At 37.8% G+C, this 19,663-nt stretch overlaps 1 protein-coding gene across 6 annotated transcripts in view; it reads right to left on the minus strand.

Moving 5' to 3' along the window:
- Positions 1 to 19,663, minus strand: part of LOC128018751 (nuclear factor 1 C-type) — a 94,614-nt gene that overhangs the window by 24,032 nt on the left and 50,919 nt on the right. For 5 of the 6 annotated variants that reach the window (XM_052604487.1, XM_052604485.1, XM_052604484.1 and 2 more), the window contains 4 exons: positions 7,484 to 7,555; positions 6,209 to 6,283; positions 4,246 to 4,369; positions 2,589 to 2,713 (listed from right to left, as the gene is read on the minus strand). In XM_052604487.1, the coding sequence (XP_052460447.1) occupies positions 2,589 to 2,713; positions 4,246 to 4,369; positions 6,209 to 6,283; positions 7,484 to 7,555 (396 nt within the window). The remainder of the gene's footprint in view (positions 1 to 2,588; positions 2,714 to 4,245; positions 4,370 to 6,208; positions 6,284 to 7,483; positions 7,556 to 19,663) is intronic. The other variant, XM_052604488.1, reaches the window with a different exon arrangement.

Below are 19,663 nucleotides of genomic sequence, written 5' to 3' on the forward strand. Positions count from 1 at the left end.
TGCATGAGACCAGAGCAATCAGCTGGGAGATTGTTAAAGAGAAACTCATTAGGAATGTCAAGACAGGAAGTTAAGTGGGCAGGGTTGGTCCATCGCAGGGGGTTCAACTGTGAGTACAGTGATGGCATTTGTCCTAGAGGCTGATATGAGACCAGTGCTGATACTTCATACACATGGATTTCAGATTCAAGCTGGCTATGGATCAATAGTGAGGGGTGAAGCAAGGTCTCCTGAGATCTTAAGCAACAGTTTTGGCTGGAGGGTTAATGTATATTCACAAGGGTGTGACAGAAGTCAGATGTTATGCAAGGTGTGAAACAGCAACTCAGCACCTTTCTAATCTCACAATAAGGTTTTAACGCTGATCTGGAGCAACAAATTTGAAACATTTTTGCTCATTAATAAATATTAAACTGTATGACTTAATGCATGCAAATTAATTGAAAATGCATGTAATTTTTTTTTTTTTATTTAAGGCATTTTAGCTCTCTTTCAAAACAAGCTGCCTTGCCTCCTAGGCCTACTTCCTAAACAAAACTGAGTCTTAACCATCTTAAAACCTCATGTTCGTTAGCATGTTTCTAAGCTAATGGCGCAATACTCTTAATAAACAAAAATAACAGGTAAATTAATCAATGGGTAAAATAATTTCAGTTACAATAAACTGTTAATGTATCTTTCAACATTGAAAAATAATATATTCATAAATATGTTTTATTATAAAACAGTTATTTTAAATGGTAAAAATATTTCCCAATATTTACTGTATTTTTGATTCAATAACTACAGCCTTAGTAAGTATTAGAGACATCTTTCAAAAACATAAAAAAAATCTTACCAACCTCAAACTTTTGAATGGTTATGTAATAATCATATATCACACATAACTATATTTACACAACCGTTCAAAAATTTGGGTAAGATTTTGCAATGTTTTAAAAGAAGTCTCTGGGATTTATTTGTGTTCAGAGCTCGTAACAATGCATTATGGGATTACATTCTCCAGAAAGCATACAAGCCTTAGAATCCGGTCAAAACAAGCTATCCTATCAGGCAAAATAATTCAAATAAACAGCCTTCTTATCAGGAGTCTAGTATGTTACCTTAAACTGCTCTCTCCATAGACAGTTCATTAGGTTTTAGACCAAAGCATTCCATTGAACTCTAATTTGACATATTATTAAAAGCACACCATGCAAGATCACTCAAAATGGAATATGTTTCAGTACAAACAATGAACTAACATCAACACTGCATTTGCACCTATGAACCACACATCCTATATTTGCTCCCACAAACGGAACTTTCCCTACTTAGATTGCTCATAGAAACTTCCCCTAATACAAGAGAGGTGGATTACAGTATGGTTTCTATATCTACTGCTTGCCCTACTTGATCTGAACTTAGTAGAGCTGCTTCAGCATAAAAATACCTGTCTTAAATGATTTTTTAAAGATCTTTATGGTTGGTTGATGGCTGTCAAAACCCCTCAGCTATTCACAGCTTCGAAGGCAGTGATTCTTGATACCTTTTCATTCATTGGTTATGCTTTAGCATCACAGGTGATTCTGATATGCACTGTCAGACTTGTGTTATTCCCAATGTATTTCTTCCATATGACTACATAAATCGAAATGCCTCAAAACAAAGCCACAAATTTGCATGATGAGCACAGCAGTAAACCAGCCAACCCAGTTATTCTAGTTGTAATTAATTTACTAAGAAATGCTTCATGAAGATCTGAAGATGATGGAAAAATTATATTTGCAGAGGAGTAGACAACTGAAAGGTCAAAGACCGTACTATAACCATGCAAATAGGCCTCTGTCAGTATAAAAAACAGCAAATACTGCTCCGAGGTACAGAACAGTACAGTGTAGAGTGCACTATGCAGTGCAGCTTTCTGCAAACTTTCACAAAAAAGAGAGTTCATGAATTAATTAGGGTTTGGCAATACGCTGAGGAAATTTAAATCCAAGTTCAGTCTAAGCTTGTGATTTTAGACTTCCTCTACTGCAGCTGAAAACCTGATATGTTTGTCATTCACTATCTGAAAGTGCTACAAAAATGAACTCCATGCACAGTAGGCACCCACTAGTCGACAAATCGATTAGTTCTCACACTATTCACTGCATCTCATTTCAGTTCCATCTGTACACATACTGACAGCAGGAAGAAGATTCTCCTACAAATTATTTGCATTTCTATGTCATTATGTTTGTATGGTAATCTGTAAAGGCTGCAACTATTAAATAGTTAAAACTATTAATATAATAACTTAAAACCACTGAAAATCTTGAATCTATTATCTATAAGAAGAATGTCATTGTGGTTGGTGTAGTGAAGGATCAAGGAAACTGGAAGATTGCTGGTACAATCAATATAAGTCACCATTGTGCTTTAATCCAGGTTGCTCCAGAGGGATTGTCCCTGTAATAAGTTCATGGCCCAGTTCTATAGTTATTGCCCAATGAGTTCATGGAATGAACCTTTAATGAAAGCAAAGCAAATGAAACTTTTAATTTCCATTTGCAACTCTGTATTTCTATGTTAAAATGCTGTATTGTAAGATCAAACACAAGGCTCACCTCCTTCCATCTCCTCTGGCCAGTTGCGTGAACTGCTGGCAGGGGAGTTGGGAGAGGTGTAGTACTCGCCCCCTGGGCTGGTGTCTATATCATCCTCCATGGATCCAGACTTGTGTCTCTTACTTCTGTGTAAGGAGAAAGAGAAGGAAAAGATTAATAACAGAGCCAAGCATTTAGTCAAATCTTATTTCTCACACAGATGAACAAATGCTCTCCTAAACTGTCTGGACGTGTCTTATGGATGTTCCTTTGGACCGGCTTTTTACAGGCACTTAGCTACGATGAGCAGTTTGCCAAAATTCACCTTTTGTTTTAGCTTTGCAGTGCGTTTAATAGAAAATAAATGCATTAATCAGGGCTGAGGCTTTGGCTAACCACAAAAGCAGATAAATCAAATAAACTGCCCTCAGCAGACCAGAGTGAGGGGCCGTGTTCTTTTACACTCACCCATCTTTCCCAGGTGCATGTAAGGATTTAGTTTTGCAATGTTTTTATTCAGCTTTGTGCATTGCCTGGGGTGGTTTTTGCCGTGACACACACATGACAAATGTTACTGTCACCGAGCTGTACTGGTGTATTGAGCTCAAAATGCCTCGGGCTCCCTCTGTCTAATTCAGCCAATATAGAAATAGTTAACAGCCAACATTTATCATGGAGAGATGCTGACAGGTACATTTAAAACTCTCAAAGCCTTGTCTAACCTCCCTGAAATCTCACATGCTCCACAGTTTCAGCCTGGTTCGGATAAAGAGGCCAAACAAATTCTGGTTTGAACCAATCAGCAACTGCTGCAGGCTGTTGCATTCATGGCAACACAAAGGACCACCAAACTCAAAAACAACAGCTGGCGTACAAACATCTTCAACAGTGTAGCTGCTGTTGGTTCTGGTCTTGAGGTAACTGGGTTGGATGCCACTACAGCTTTTGTTGAAGCAGACGTGAAAGTTAAATCAAAGTTAACCCTCCGATACATATATAAAAATAAAAATAAAAATTCTGTTAATAAAAGCCTCTCCGAGGCCTGACGCCACGCCCACTGTGTCTGTCGTTGGCTCCCGTGACAAAATATATGTAAATTATGTTAGAATCCTACATGCTTGCCACATTTACTTCAGTCTTTAAGTTGAATGGAAATTCCTACTTAAATGCTCAGCGAGCAAATGGACTTAATACAGTGGACAGATATTTTTTCAGTTAGGGAAAGTAAACTACATTAAATACATATATGATACCTGAATAAAAGTATTCTATAGATCTTATAAATAAAAATCACAGTGCCTTTTGAAAAAGATCAAAGGTCATTACTTAAAGGGCATCATAAATCAGACACTGAAAAGAAAAATTTGACAACAACTGTGGACAATTTGGTAAAGTATCTGGTTCACTCCTTAATTAACATCAGACTGAACCACTGGACTGAATCAGGGGATGTTCATGACTTATCAAAGCTGGACATGGATGGATTCCTTATTTTAATTTTGCATTTTGATAACCAGATGTGGCTTAATTTCTGTGTCTTTTTTTGATTCTTTACTGTACGTATGCATGCACAAACACAGGTCAAAAGTCACCAGTCAAAAGTAGCTGAAGGACACAGTGGCTTTGACAAGAGGAGGTGAACCTGCTGCAGGTAGATGGTGGAGAAGTGTGTACTTACCCACTAGAGGAGGTGCTGGGAAGGGTCCTCCTCATTCCCACCCCTGAAGGGTTCAGATCATAAGCAAGATGACCCTGCAGCTCTCCGAGAGAAAAGTTCGGCCCCGTACCCGTCACCACCGGTGCTGCGCACACACACACACAGACACACACACACACACATGTTATGATAAGCATGAAACAGTTAACAAAAAAACTGCTGTAGAACTATATTATATATATATAACATGCACTAGCATTAAAAAGTTTGGAGTTGATAATATTTGCTCACCACCAAGGCTGCATTTGTTTTGATCAAAACCAAAGTAAAAACAATATTGTGAAATATATTACATTTGAATTTTTTCTATTTTAATGTATTTTAAGATGCAGTTTATCCCTGTGATGGCAAAGCTGCATTTTCATCAGAATTACTCCAGTCTTCAGTATAACTTTATGATCTTTCAGAAATCATTCTAATTTGCTGATTTGGCGCTCAAGAAACTTGTCTTATTATTAATCTTGAAAACAATCCCGCTGCTTGATATTTTTGTACAAGAACAGCATTTATTCTAAATCTATAAATCTCTTTGCTGTCAATTCTGATCATATTAATGCATCCTCGCTGAATAAAAGTATACATTTCTTTAAAATAAATTAATCTTACTGACCCCAAACCTTTATATGGTAATGTATCTATCGCAACAATGACTAAAAAGTACTTTGTTTTTTTTTTGGATATGGTATCAATAAAATGCCATATAATGTTATTGAACTTGTATCATTGAATTATCATAATATTCTTTATTAGGTATCATGTAAATATTGTGGTAAAGGAAAATAGTAATCATTCAGTACCATAAAAAATATCAAAATACCATGGCAGAGAACTAGCTTTTGATACCTCCACTGTATCAAGGCCATGACTCATTACTGCTTGTACGGAACAATAAAAACTGTAGTTCACATCCTTATGAATCCCTTAGCACCTTCACATAAAAGAATATTTGGTGTTGAGCCGTGTCTTTGTCTCTTTACTCACATGGTTAACAATGCCGATTGTTATCTAGTCTACAATAGACTATCACAGAAAAGTGATTGTTATCTAGTGTACAGTAAACTAGTGGTTTGAAGCACGACTTGCATTATTTGGGTGTAATCTCACACATTAATGTTTAAGCCCACGTGAAGCTTATGAATCTGTGCCACTGCATGTCTGCTTTTACCTGAGCTGACCTCTTTCTTAATATCGTTGCATTACTCTGTGTATGAATGTGTGTTCAGCTGCACAGTGATTGCTCGGGCTTAATGGACAGGCTGTATTTTGTGTGTGTTCAGTTATGCCTGAATGTGTTGTATGTAAATACAAAGTATGAACAATGGGCTTATTGTTCCAGCACGTACTGTATGACTGCGAACTACAGTATATGAACACTTATATCAAATATTGTGTAGGACTAAAAAAAAAAATACCTGGTTTGAGAATGTTGGTTAATGCTGATGAAATTGCATAATGCACAATAAAGACATTTAATTAATCTCAAGCTCTTAGCATCCATTCGCGATCTAACAGTTTGTTTGTTACTTGTAAAACTCTGTGATTGCCCACAGGTGTGTGGTGTGATACACAGCGGTCTTGCTTACTTGACTCATTTATAAGGCAACTAAGAAGAAGAAGAAAATAATTTCAGTTAAACACAATCAATTACGTTGGACAGACTGGCAGGATTCCTTTCCTTCTAATGAGGAACTGTCAAACCTGACATAAAACGGCTGTGAAACTGACGCTTGCGCCTGCTATGTGGACTATGTGGGAGGTGGGAAGGGACAGATGAGATGTGAAGGCAAGAAAAAAAAGGCTAGAAACTCAGACAAAATCATTCACTAAAATGCATCGGTCTCCCAGAGATGCTTTTAAAGGGACAGTTCACACAAAAATTGAAATTCGAATAAAGTATAGTATATAAAATATAAAAGCATCTCACTTCTTGATACTTGCACCAGTTCTGTTACACTGAAGACGCCTGAAGTTATGAAGCTATCTTGAAACTCTGGAGCATCTGTTAAACAGATAAAGAAAACATGGAATAAATGATGGAACTTTCCAACACAAGGATATCACCAGCATCTCACGCACAAAGAAATTGAATTTAGTTTTCATTTTAAAGTCATTCTGGATAAAAGCATCTACTAAATGAATGCATTTAGAAGTTTTACATAAGCTCAGGCTGTTCAGCCAATAGACGCGGCTTGGAGTGAATTACAAACAACAGGAACTTTCAGATACAGTGTTTCACTCATCAGCTAAAGTTTCTTTTGAATCACCTTCATTTGTGTGTGTTTTTTTGTTTTGTTGAAAATATTGATATGTGCAATAAATACAGAATTTTAATAAGCATAAAAACATCAAGGCTGGATTTATTTTTTACAAAAAATAGTAATATTGTGAAATAACGGTTTTATATTTTAATATAAATGTAAAATGTAATTCATTCCTGTGATGGCAGAGCTGTATTTTCATCAGCCATTACTCCAGTCTTCAGTGTCTCTCAATCCTTCAGAAATCATTCTAATATGCTGATTGTAGAGAAAAACAGCTTTCATATGAAACAGAAATCTTTTGCAATACTTTCTTTACTGTCACTTTTATTAATGAAAGTATTCATTTCTTTCAAATAAAAATATCTTACTGCCTACAAACTTTTCAACAGTAATGTATATCACAATCGCCTTACCACAACCATACATTTAATCAGTATGTAATATTAATATATATATATTGAAATTAAACTAAAATTTGAAAGCGATTGACAAACCTATTTTAAACGTTACCAATGGACACAGTAAAGTACCTCAGCCATCCCACCCATCCCATAATAATACTACAGCATTATGAGCAGGACTGAATATGTGACTAAAGCCACTGTCCTGATCGCACGTTTCCCCAAACTGACTTTTATTTACACATAATGCATAATAAAGTGCTGGCATTTCAGACTAGCTCTGCTGAAACAGGGGAACGTGGGTAGGAGTGTGAAATGAACTGGGCAAAGATAGAGAAAGAGGTTTAGTGTGTGGGTATTGGTTTGAAGCCGTGCATATAGGTAGCGTTGTATAAACAGGATGTTTGTATAGTGCAGGAGAGGACGTTTACAGGACTGCACCACACTGTATGCTGCAGCACACAGTACATGCATGTGTACTGCAAGTATTCCTGTACACGTGGTCGTGTGAATGTGTGTGTACATGTGCTCTCTTACCCATGGTGGCTGCTCGACTGTCCTCCTGATCTGAACCAATGCCTGTGCGAGGACTACTGCTCTGTTCAGCTTCTGAGAAAGAAAAAGAGAGAGAGAGAGAGAGAGAGAGAGAGAGAGAGAGAGAGAGAGAGAGAGAGAGAGGCATTAGACCTCAACTCAGCAGATTCTCTTAACAGATATATAAAGAAGAAGGGGCTTGGAGAATTCAGGTCAATATTCAGATTTTGCACAATTTTCACTATGGTGGATCAGACCTTAAATGTTGCATTCATTTACCTTGAGTTTTTATGCTTTGCAATCTTAAACATTTGGTTTTATGTGAAGCACTGAACCAAATTATTATATGTTATAGTGAAAGACTAGGCCTAATTTATATTGAAAAAAATATTAATCATAATATTGCACATATTTCTTAAATAACATGACAGGATGCAAAGGCTGTTGACCTTAAGTTAAATGCCGATATGTTGTACAAGTCAGGCCCCGACTGGCCTGACAAATACTGCAAATATTCTCCAAACACCCAGTAAAGTCAGTGATGCAGTCAGTACAGAGGCATAAACACTCTCATGCAGAGTGTTTCATTCACATGGGAAGAGCCAGAGGGCGCCCTCACGCAGAAAGTCCAAAACAGACTCCTAGAAGTCATAATTTATGAGATGCCAGGAAATCCCTAATATGGAAAAAGGCAACCAGCTATTGCTGCCAAAGCAAAATATGCTGTAGCTATGCTGAATAAAAAGAAACATGTCAACTGATGAAACATGAAGACAATAAACACACACATTGCTTCTCCAGGTAATAAAAAGCATCTGAATAATGCAGTGCTAATTGACATAGAATTTATTACAGTTGGCTTTAGAAACTATAAAATATATCTTCAGCCTTATTTTGTAATAAATTTTTTTTTTTTTTTCTTTTAATAAAAGTTACTATTGGTTCATTTCCAGCGGTGTATTTGATTTCTCAGCCAATTAAAAGAGATAGGAAAATAACAACATAAATTACAGAATTTAACATAAATTAAAGAGCATAAATTAAGACTATACCCAATTCTCAAGGAACCAGTACACCACTGATTATAAAAAAAATTACTTTTTTCTGCTGGATAAAATATATGATTAAATTCACGGATCTTTTTACAGGGCTATCTGAAAATCTGAATTACTGGTACAATTACACCAGCAGAATATGGACATAAAACATACAAATAATAAGCATTTGAATGATTACTCTGATTCTATATGTGGTACATTTTAATAAATGCCAATAATGAGCAAATTGCAGCGCATTAATGTTATGACACATGGGGCAAATTTTCGAGCAATGTTGCTGTCGACAGGCACCCAGGTGAGACACAGAACCCATGACCAACCTAAAGTATCCAGAAATTTGTTGCCCATTCTCAATGCAAAAGTACCCAAGCAACATTACTCAAAATAGTCTCCTCGTGTATCATCACCTTTAAAAGTTGAGTCCAAGATTGTAAGTCTTTCCTAAATTCAAGTGTATGTTCAGTGAACAGAAACCTCTGACATGTCAGCGTGTGGTTAATCATGTCAGCTATAGCTTTGCTAATCTGACAGAAGAACATGTTTCTGTATAAACAACAGAGAAAGCGAACACTCTGTATGTTTTAAACAAATCACTCACAGGTTACTGATACAGCCATGCGTTCTGATACCCTGACGAGCTGATGCTCGGCCAAATGGCTCATAAGCCTTGTAAATGAGAAACACACCGTATCAAAGTGCTGCAAAATATTCTCTTTCTTTTCAACTTGTTTGGCAAGGCCGAACATAATCTTGTTGAACCCTCTTCCCTGGCAGAGCACAGGGACTGTATTGCCAAAGTGTAAACTCATTGAAGCAACAATAATGCTAAAACAACCTAATCCAACCATAAAACCTTCCCATTTGTGTGCGTTCCAGCTCTTTGCCACACGGATGTGAGGGAAAACGCAGATAAACACATAAAACGAATTCGAGTCAAGCAGCGGCAGAGGATTTTCTCAATAGGGAATGAAAGAATAGAGGGGTTACCGCAAGGACTCTGGCAGGCGTTCAAAGAAAAGCCAGTAAAAAAGCTCAAGCTGGATAAATAAATAAGAAAGCTCCCTATCAGATGGGATGCATGCCACTGCCAGTTCAAAGCTGAGGAGAGTCCGACCGGCTGCACACGTCTGAATGCAACGCTTCATTACAAATCTCACACTCTTTGTGGCCTGCAGGACTCAGAGGCCGACCGCAAACTACTGCTCAAGAAACACATGAAAACACACAAGCAGCATCAACACAATTGCAATTTCTTATATTTATTTTTTAACAGTTAATACAATAAAAGTATTGGCATTTGTGATGTAACAGGAAAACAAAGTCATTTCATAATAATTAAAGATCACACAATATTTTTTACCGTTGAAATAAACCCTGAGTAAACCACGATAAGGCAGGGAATGTGCATTAAGAAAAAAAAGTTATTTTATGTTGACTTAAACATCACAACTAGTCTCGCCCACTTGGATAATGATGCCAGGAAATATGAAATTTTTTCTTAAAATATATGTGCAAAGTGCAGCCTAATTATGTTGTTGGAAGTAAAATACACATGGTCTTGAAAAAAAGAGTCCTACAAATCTTCAAAAGTTCAATGACATTCCAAAGGAAGCGGTTGGACCCGGGCCATAATACTCAATGTTTTGATAATGAAAAATTGGAGAGGCCTTAAACAGTAGGAGACAGATGGATGCTGAGAGGTCTGAAGTCTGTTCCAGAGAAGATGAGCAATGCTTTAAAGCGCGGCAAATAAAAAATAAAAAATAACCCAACACAAAACATAAACAAACATGTCTGTCACCGCTGCGATTCTTCGCAGGCCAGGATGATTAGTGCTGCCAGCTACACAGAGGGACACGCTCCAGTTCTCTCTCTCCCTCGGCTTTTCTCCTCCACGACTGTCTTCAGAGTCCCGTACACTCCTGCCAAAAGCTGCGCCGGTTTCTAGGCAGGCAGCCCTCAGACCAAATCTCTGGCAATGAGAATCGGAGGGAAGGAAAAATAAAAGTGTCAGTTTGAGGGAGGAATTGACAGCGAGCGCCTCTGACACATCTCAGTGTCCAAAAGGACCCGTGAAGCTGAAGACACCAAAACCTAAAATGTAAATAAGAGAGGAGTTGCTTCAACCAAGAGCTCCTCATTTCGTTTTCGACCCTAGTCCAGAAAGAAAAAGTAGAAATGCAGATGGAAAATATGATGCAAGACTGTGTACTTGAACGACGGCCATTTTCTTCGTGGTCCATGGAGTAAATGTTTGCCATTTTGTAAGGCGTTTTCTCAAAAAGTGACACGATAATGAAAAAACTCAATCTAATCCAATCGTAAAACTATTTTTTCCACATAAATCTGAGGGAGAATGCAAGTAACATTCACAACGTAAATAACAGAAGAATCGCTTCTGCAAACAAAGTAGAAATGCAGACGGAAAATATGATGCAATGAAAGTGTGTTTGTACAACGTCCATTTTCTCTCAAGCTCGCCATTTTGTAAAGTGCTCAAACTCTGAAACGCTTCGGTAGCTTTCCTTAGTTGGACTACAACCCAATGTGTGATCTGGACACGTAAGTCTAGTCGATTAGTAACCCGAGAAATATTCTCTGACATATCAAGAGGACTGCTTCCTTCCCCCTCAACAGAACCATCATTTTTACTTGGTGTAATTTCTTTAGCATCTTGATGATTTAATGGCTCCGCGCTTAAAAACTTTTTGTCCTTTCCATACTAAAACCGTCACTGCAGTAAAGGTGAGGTTACTTCCAGTGAAAGTTGTTTCTATTTCTTTTCATACAAGCTACATTTCAAGCCAGGAATCAGACATCGACACAGCCATTTAAGTTTTTTTTTTTTTTGGCAGACATTTCATGAGCAGAGAGGAGGTTTGCCATTGGCAGCCATTTTAGATCGCTCTTTCTGCCTTCTCTCCCTCTCTCTATCTCTCACACTCACTCTATCCCTCCCTCTTTTTCTCAAGCAAGAACAAAGTATAAGTAACTGTACTGAAGAGTGCCAGCTTGCCCATGTGCCAACTCTCTCCATTCAGGGCAGAAGAGAGAGCAAGAGAGAGACAGACTAAGAGGCAAATGGCCGCTGCTAAATGGCTGGCAGCGATTTTGAAGATTTAGAAAGTTGGAGTTGGCAGAGAACGAAAGTCAGAGAGAAAGTCTGAGCTGTGGAAATGACCTTACGTGAAAGACATTCCTGTGCACGGCTTCAGCCATTAGAGTGACTAACAGCTAAATAACAACATGAGGTATTACACAGTTAGTCATGGCAGGAAGAGTGAGTGAACTTCCACTCTCGCAGACCCAGAAGAAAATAAACATATAGTTTGCAGCTGAGCTCAGAATGTTCCTCTAGAAATCCTGCACATCGACACAAAGAAACTCAACACTTTCCAATTGCTCAAAACACCTCATCAGATAATTAAGGTCACCATGTGTGTGATCGCACACAAATTTTTGTGGAGAAAAAAAAAAAAAGCTTTTCATTGTTATATGTAACTTTTCACATATATATATATATATATATATATATAAAATGCATCAATTTATCAAAATCAGTTTTCATCAAAAGCATTACTGTATCAAAATGGAGAAATGTTTCTTGAGCAACAAATCAGTATATTAGAACGATTTTTGAAGGATCATGTGACCCTGAAGACCGGAGTGATGATGCTAATTACCATCACAGAATTAAATTACATTTTTAAAATATCCAAATAGAAACCAGCTCTTTTAAACCGTCATAATATTTTACAATATCTGTTTTAATCTAATTTTGTGAGCACAAAAGGCAAAATAAGTATCAATATCTTGCATATCAATAACAATTATTTTAATGGCTTGAAATGCAAGCAGCATTAAATTATTATTTGTAAACATAAAAGGCAACTTCTTCATCGTGAAATATTAAATATTAAAAAAAAAAAAAAAATACAGAAAAACAAAGACGCAGTCAAGTATATCAGAGATAAGTAGGAGACATTGTCATACCACACCCCAGCGTTCTCCATCACTGAGAGGAAGAGGTGCTTTTTCCCTCAGCGCAGAGCCAATGAGACTGATGGATCGAGGGCCACTGAGTCTGCCGAAATACTGAAACAATTATGAGCTGTGCCTTTACATTGCAACTTTGGAATTTAGTATGAAACCGAGTCGTTCAGCCACAAGCAGCCCTTATGAATCTTGTATAACCGCACACCATCCTGGAACACTTTCATGGTAACGTTTGATAAGTCGAGCAAAGTATTGAACTTATTGGTGAGAGATATACTAGAGCTGCCTCAAAAGTGATCAAACGGCAAAAGAAATCCTCTGGATTTACAGGAGGAAATTGAGCCATTTATACAGGGACAAAAATATAGAGACCTGGTCAAGGGCTCTTTTTAGCTCTGGGCCTATAAGGAATATTTCAGAAGACTTTAGCAACCACAGCACACTAGCATCCTGCTAAAAACACTCAGAACACCTTCGTGTTACATTTTCTTAAAAAAAAAAAACAGGCAAAGTTTTGTTCTGTATTTTAACTGTTTAAACAGTGGATAACCAAAATGTAGCCATGCTGCAAATTCTGGGCCGCAAAAACTTAATGAAATCAATCAACAACCAAATGCCCAAAATACTGAACTGACTAGAGTCCTCAGACCAAATGGATTTTAGACTCACTCCAGGCTTTTGATCATCATAACATAACACATCATAACAATAATTCAGTACAAAACCATCTAAAGCAGACAAACACAACAAGGATGCAATAGGCTGACAAGCTATGCAATATCGCGTTCATAATCGCAGATTAATCGCATGCGATTATGAAGGCGATATTGCGTAGCTTGTCAACGAACTACGGCTCTGTGACTGTCCATTAAGTGCCATTCCATTTGAAAGCAGGTGATGGACATTTACCACTAATCACAGAACCGGCTTTACTAACGAGACACGCATGACAATCTTATGCGTTTTGGTGTTGGTACCATGAAGAAAGAATACACATTGTTAATTTACTTAAATTACTTAAACATACAAATTACACATAAATTAGATAAAAGATCTGCAAAGTTCAACATTAAATAATTTGAAGTGAGTGTTAGATGACAAAAAGTTAATCTAAATGTAAAATTAGAGGAAATCATCTTGCACAACTGCTTAATATCCAAAATAAATTTTGAAAAGCACTAATATGTTACAGATATATTGTGCATCCTACAACATTAGGTAATCCAACACAGCACAATGCAACATAATGTAACACAGCACAATCGATAAGTGTGTGTCTCAGACATCATGGCCTGTTATTCTGATCATATCTCTGCCAACGTTTAATCCTGTGTATCATTTTCTGTCACTCTCTCCAGCACGGCTGATCAGTTACACAGCTCTGATTTCAATGCTGATCTGTTTTCTGCTGAGAAACAAACAGTGAATGCAAATCTCTATAAAACTCCCTCTACAAAACTCCTGTTCTGTCTGCATCTCTCTCTGTCTCCGATGAGTGTGAGAGCTGTCGGAATAAGAGTTATTGATCCTGACCATGGCCATCACAGCCAGTCAATAAGTCTTTAACATCTAGAGAAGAGCTGAATGAGAATGTCAGACTGAAGAAGAGTGTGTGTGAAAGTGAGAGACTGATAGGGAGGGGTTTCTTTAAGTGTTTAGCAGTCTGGTGGCCCGCACTGGCCCCCGGGCCTGCATGGATATGAATCCACTGGGAAAGTTTTAATGGGTTATCTTCAAATCTTAGGAATATCAGTGTTCATCTAAATTCATTACAGACCCACTAGATGGATGAGCGCCAGGGTAAAACAGAGAAGAAATGCAACAGCGGGTTTAGATTTTCATAGCCGCCAGGTGTCAAAAAGCAAAAACAGTTTGTGAATCGGGAGCTGAGAGGAAATGTTGGAAAAACATTGAGCCATGGTGGACAAATTTGACATTACTTTTATTGAATAAAATGTAATTTCATTTAGGTTTCACCATTGAGGCTCAAGTCGTATTAGATATTTTATTTAGAAAGTGCTTTCTGTGACTCTATTATTGCAGTTTGACTAGCATTGTTACAATTCAGTTTAAATAATGCATCTTATAATCAAGTTAGTGGCCAAACGGTAAATAATTCAATTTTATTTACTCGCCAAAACCCATTTAAACTTGTGTTTGGTGCTTGACAAGTTTAAATTTTGGACCCTGCATACAGCACTCTGAGAAAGACAGAAAAAGAGTGAGAGATAAAAAGAAAAGGAGAGAGAGGGAATGTCTACTCTTAAATCTTTTTCTGAAGATGCTGAGGTAAGGAGAACAGGGTCAATGCTGCAAAGCTGATGATTAATGAAGGAAGCCTGTGCTTTTATGTGGTCCGACAAACTGGTGTCCTATACATATATATATATATATATATATATATATATATATATATATATATATATATATATATATATATATATATATAGAGAGAGAGAGAGAGAGAGAGAGAGAGAGAGAGAGAGAGAGAGAGAGAGAGAGAGAGAGAGAAGAATGAGAGAGAGAGAGAGAGAGAGAGAGAGAGAGAGAGGGGATGGAAGAATGAAAATAAAATTTTCTTAATCTTTATGGGAATGGAAAAATAAGCATTCAAAAACAATATTCAATGAGGACAAACCCTCACAAATATGCAGTCGAGGAGGAGGGAACGATGTCCAACAGCTGCAACATCCAAATGACAGTCTTTAACTGCTTGTCTCAAATACCGGGGGGCCTGTGAGGAAGGAGTGGGCGCGGGACGCTCAGAGGGACTCACTAAGGGGAAAATGGTAGGCGGAGGTAATTGGTTCAGCTGACCTTTTCTGCAAGATTGCAGCTTCCTGTGGCAGAGGGGTATTATGGGACTGCCTGAGTCTGACAGTAATAACACACTGCAGCTATTTGCTCAATCTGAACATATGAACAAATCACTGCCAGCTGGAGGAAGACAGGCAGGGCTATACAAGAGTCACACTGCAGGTGCAGAGACACACACACTGCACATGTTACATCCTAACAATGATACCTCTAAATTGTGAAAGACACATGGAAAATTAAAGCTTATTTATTAAAGGAACCAAAAACAGCTAATCTGCTCTTTAAATTGAAAGGAGGGATCACCATTCCTAAATTGCACTCATATTTCTGATTTCTCATCACTATTATGCTGTATTATTATAAGTGCTGGGCTAGTTAACACGTTATTATCGCATTAATTGATTAACGCTGACAATTATTTTATCGTGCGTTAACAAAGTTTTTTATTATTATGAAAGTCAGTTGCTCACTGGCTCTGAATACACATACAGACAAATCATGGGTCACAGGAGGGGATGCTCTTGATCAAAATATTTAGGCTTAGCATCAACATTCACAAACCACTGTCCACTGTTATTTTTAACAGAAAAGAATGCAACGAGCTTGTAATCATGACTTTATATGTTGGAAATAGGAAGTTTCCAATTTCACGTGAAGACACGCTCAACACAGTTGAGGGAGGGAATTGTTTTGTTAACTTGTTAACACACGTCCCTCACACAATATATTGTTTTACAGATCTATTGCTTTTGCCGCTCAGAAATATTCACACAATCATGCAGCACGTATCAGAAGATCTGCACTCTGGTGTGGTTAGCGCTCACTCACTGATCTATATCTGAACTGTGCTCTTGCCCACCTCTTCCAACCGAGCCAGGGACTGCTAAACGGAGCAATCACACTAGTCAAACGAATCAGGCTTTTGGGGTCAAACGCACTCCGCCACAGTTAAGATTGCCTAGTGTGAGCACTCCATAATTATTCTCCCGTACAAGTGTTGTCCCGCGCCACACTCTGCTGCGTTGGGGCACCCGATCATGCAGGTCTCTAATAGGAAGGTGTCTGTTATAATGTTATGATCGAGGCTGGAGCATAACTTGTTTTTCTATTAAAAAACTATAAAATATTTTCTATAAAAACCTCAATGTCCCGGCAGTGACAAATGGCTTGTTTTATATTTAATTTAATTACATTATTGTTAAAAGTTGAGATTTAGACTACAAGAAATATTTTAACTGCTATTATGTTAAAGTGTTTGCAAACCAAATATTATTACACTTTTGTTCATATAGCAGTACTTAAAATGAAAAAAGTGCACAGTACACTACTTTAGAATGCATTATTAATTTTGTGCATAACAATGTGATTAATTGCGATTAATCGCAGACAATTATGTGATTAATCACGATTAAAAATGTACTAATTATTATTATTACACAGTAAATGTAATGTGCATTATTAATATTTAATACTACAACTACAATGACTAATAATTATTTTATTATTTTATATTGTGCCAAAAAATCAACAAACAATCTTTTCTGAACACTAAATGCTAAATATAACATATAACAGCATTATCATGGTCAACTTGCAATGTAAAAATACATTGGTCTGAACAGACACAAACAACAAGAGTCAAATGGGAATAATATTCTCCATGAGAAACTAAAAATAAGCATTCGAAAACAATATTCAGTGAGTATAATTGCCTCAGTAAGGAATTTATGATTTTTGCCATCAATTTTTCAACAGGTGGATCATTGCCGCTTACCACTGAAGCTCTAGGTCTAAGATAAATTCATAGTTGGACACCAGAATGATCTTTAAGCCTCATCAATCTCATTCAGAGGTAAAATAGTGTCATGTTCTGCCTTTGAAAGAGAAATAAACTAGTAGTACTAGTTCACTGCCAAACCAGCATTACTCATTAAACAAGTTGAAGAGGGCACTCTGAGGCTTCACTCCCATTGTAAGTAAAGAATTATAAAGCTCCTGCTTTTTCTGCTTTTCCGCAAGCCACAATATAAAAACCAGATGTGAACGGCGTATTCCTTTCAAGTTATTTTTGGATGAGTTTCATAGACATATTAAAATATATATTTATATAAAATGGCTTAAACCACCCACCATAGCCTTTGGATCAGCTATAAAGCGCCCTCTCTGCAATTCGAGGATAGCGTGTCATTTGTGAGGACCAATGCAGAGTGCACAAACACTGGCACGTGAAATTATGATGTTAAATGATTACTACGCACACACAGAATTTATACAATTTATGCACACATGCAAATACATCTGTGCACACGCATAGAAGTGTACATGCAACGCTCACACAACAATTAGTAAGGTAAAAGTTCCAACATCACGTGTGTTTGGGAAAACCTTTAGCGGCTACCAATTCGTGCCTCCGCTATCCACTGTTCCATGATTATGGGGATGAAATTGAGAAAAGACTTAATTTGGGTTTCCATCAAAACATTCTCTGACATCTCTAATTGGCCGAGCTAACGGGAGAGCGGAGGCTACAGTAAGTCATGGCAGATGGACAGATCTCGCAGAGCTCACTTCCCTCTCCCTCCAACGTTCCGGGACTTTAAGCAGGGCAGGACTGTCTGGGTGGGCGCTGGGAGGGTGTTTGGTTTGGAGAGGGCTCCAAGGCCAGAGTCGCGCCAGGACCCTCAACACAGAGGCCTCACCCTCTGGGTTACTTCCATCACCCTCCCTGTCTCTCCTCGGCACAGGATTCTTTTCAAATTGCGGTTTCTTAGGGCCCAGCAATGTGGTTGGAGATCCATAATAAATAGAAATTTTCCTCCACTGAGGTCGGAGAGGCTACAATCCCCTCTGATCTGACACCCGGGTTCCCGCTCTGCTATTACGGACTTTACCGGAATGGACCGGACATAGAGCCAAACACAAACAATACAACAGAAACCACAACAGTATTGGCTGATAAAATGCTTTTTACCTATACAAACATTTCACAATTCTGGCACCATTTACTCGCCCTGATGTTGTTCCAAACCTGAATGACTTTCATTCTTTTGTGGAACATAAATGAGATATTTTGAACTGTTTTAGTCCATAAAACTGTATGGAGAGAGAAAAAACAACAACAACAACAAAAAACACTTCTTCAAAATGTTTTCTTTGTGTTTCGTAGAAGACAGAATGCCATACATGTTTGGAACAACATCAAGGTGAGTAAATGATGGTGTGATAAAAATTTTTGGGTGAACTACGCTTTCAACTTCTACCCCTAAACAAACAAGACCCTGAAGACACTGAGGAATTTTGGGAGGTTATTATTACCATTATCACATTGCCAGTTTATATGTGTGTGTGTAAACGTTTAGTGCAACCAATAGGGGGCAGCTTTGCCGGAGTCAGTGTCATATTGAGACAGAGTGAAACTGCCTATAAATGTGGCAATTTCCAGGACTAATATTTTCACTTCTACAGGTTGTTTGATATTTGCAATTCGTATACAGTTTGGTAAACTGTAATGCATTATTAAACTAAAAATAAAATGTCTATTCAATGATTTTATGCTCATTATACATGCACGACAAGACCAGCTATTTAACATACTAAGACTAGTTATTTATAAACAATTTAAGCTCATAAACAGCCTCATAAAGACATCACACAATGTTCCCACTACACTGTGTCAGGAGTTTGTCATGCGTGTGCCACATGTCACGTCATGTTTGTTCCTCATGTGAATTGAGGGAACCATAAAATCAGGCTGGGTGTCTGAGGGTGGTAACCACCCCGGGTGGTTTGCATTGTGGTGGAAAGTGGTTCAAAACACAGATAAACACTAGCCTTGTCTCTTTCTCTCTCAGTCTCGGGGATCTTGGATCCTTCAGTCCTCACGTGGCAGTCTCCACTGCTTCAGTGTGGTGGCTTGGCTGCATGCAACATGCTCCTCGTCCAGCACTGATGAGGGCTTTCCTCATTCAGAAAGCTTGGAAAACCTACACCAATGGTCATGCAGGCCAAGCTCTGAGATCTCACAATTAATCTTCATTGTTTAGTCTATTCAAAGCTAAGATTTTAAGTTAAAACCGAAAGGATTGTATTAAAGTGATTATATTTAATTTTGAGAAAGGAAATTTAACTACAGACTTATAGAACTCATGCAAGTGCTACCCTGTGGGACTCGAAACAGCTTAGTGATTCTTCAAAAAAGACTTTTCATGAATCCATACAAACCTGTAAGAGCAACAGTATTGTGCCAGGTCCTCAGAAATGTAACTAAAACAACAGAAAACTAACTAACAACAACGGAAAAATTAGCTATACC

The sequence above is a fragment of the Carassius gibelio genome, chromosome A8 (assembly GCF_023724105.1).
Source record: "Carassius gibelio isolate Cgi1373 ecotype wild population from Czech Republic chromosome A8, carGib1.2-hapl.c, whole genome shotgun sequence".
NCBI lineage: Eukaryota > Metazoa > Chordata > Actinopteri > Cypriniformes > Cyprinidae > Carassius > Carassius gibelio.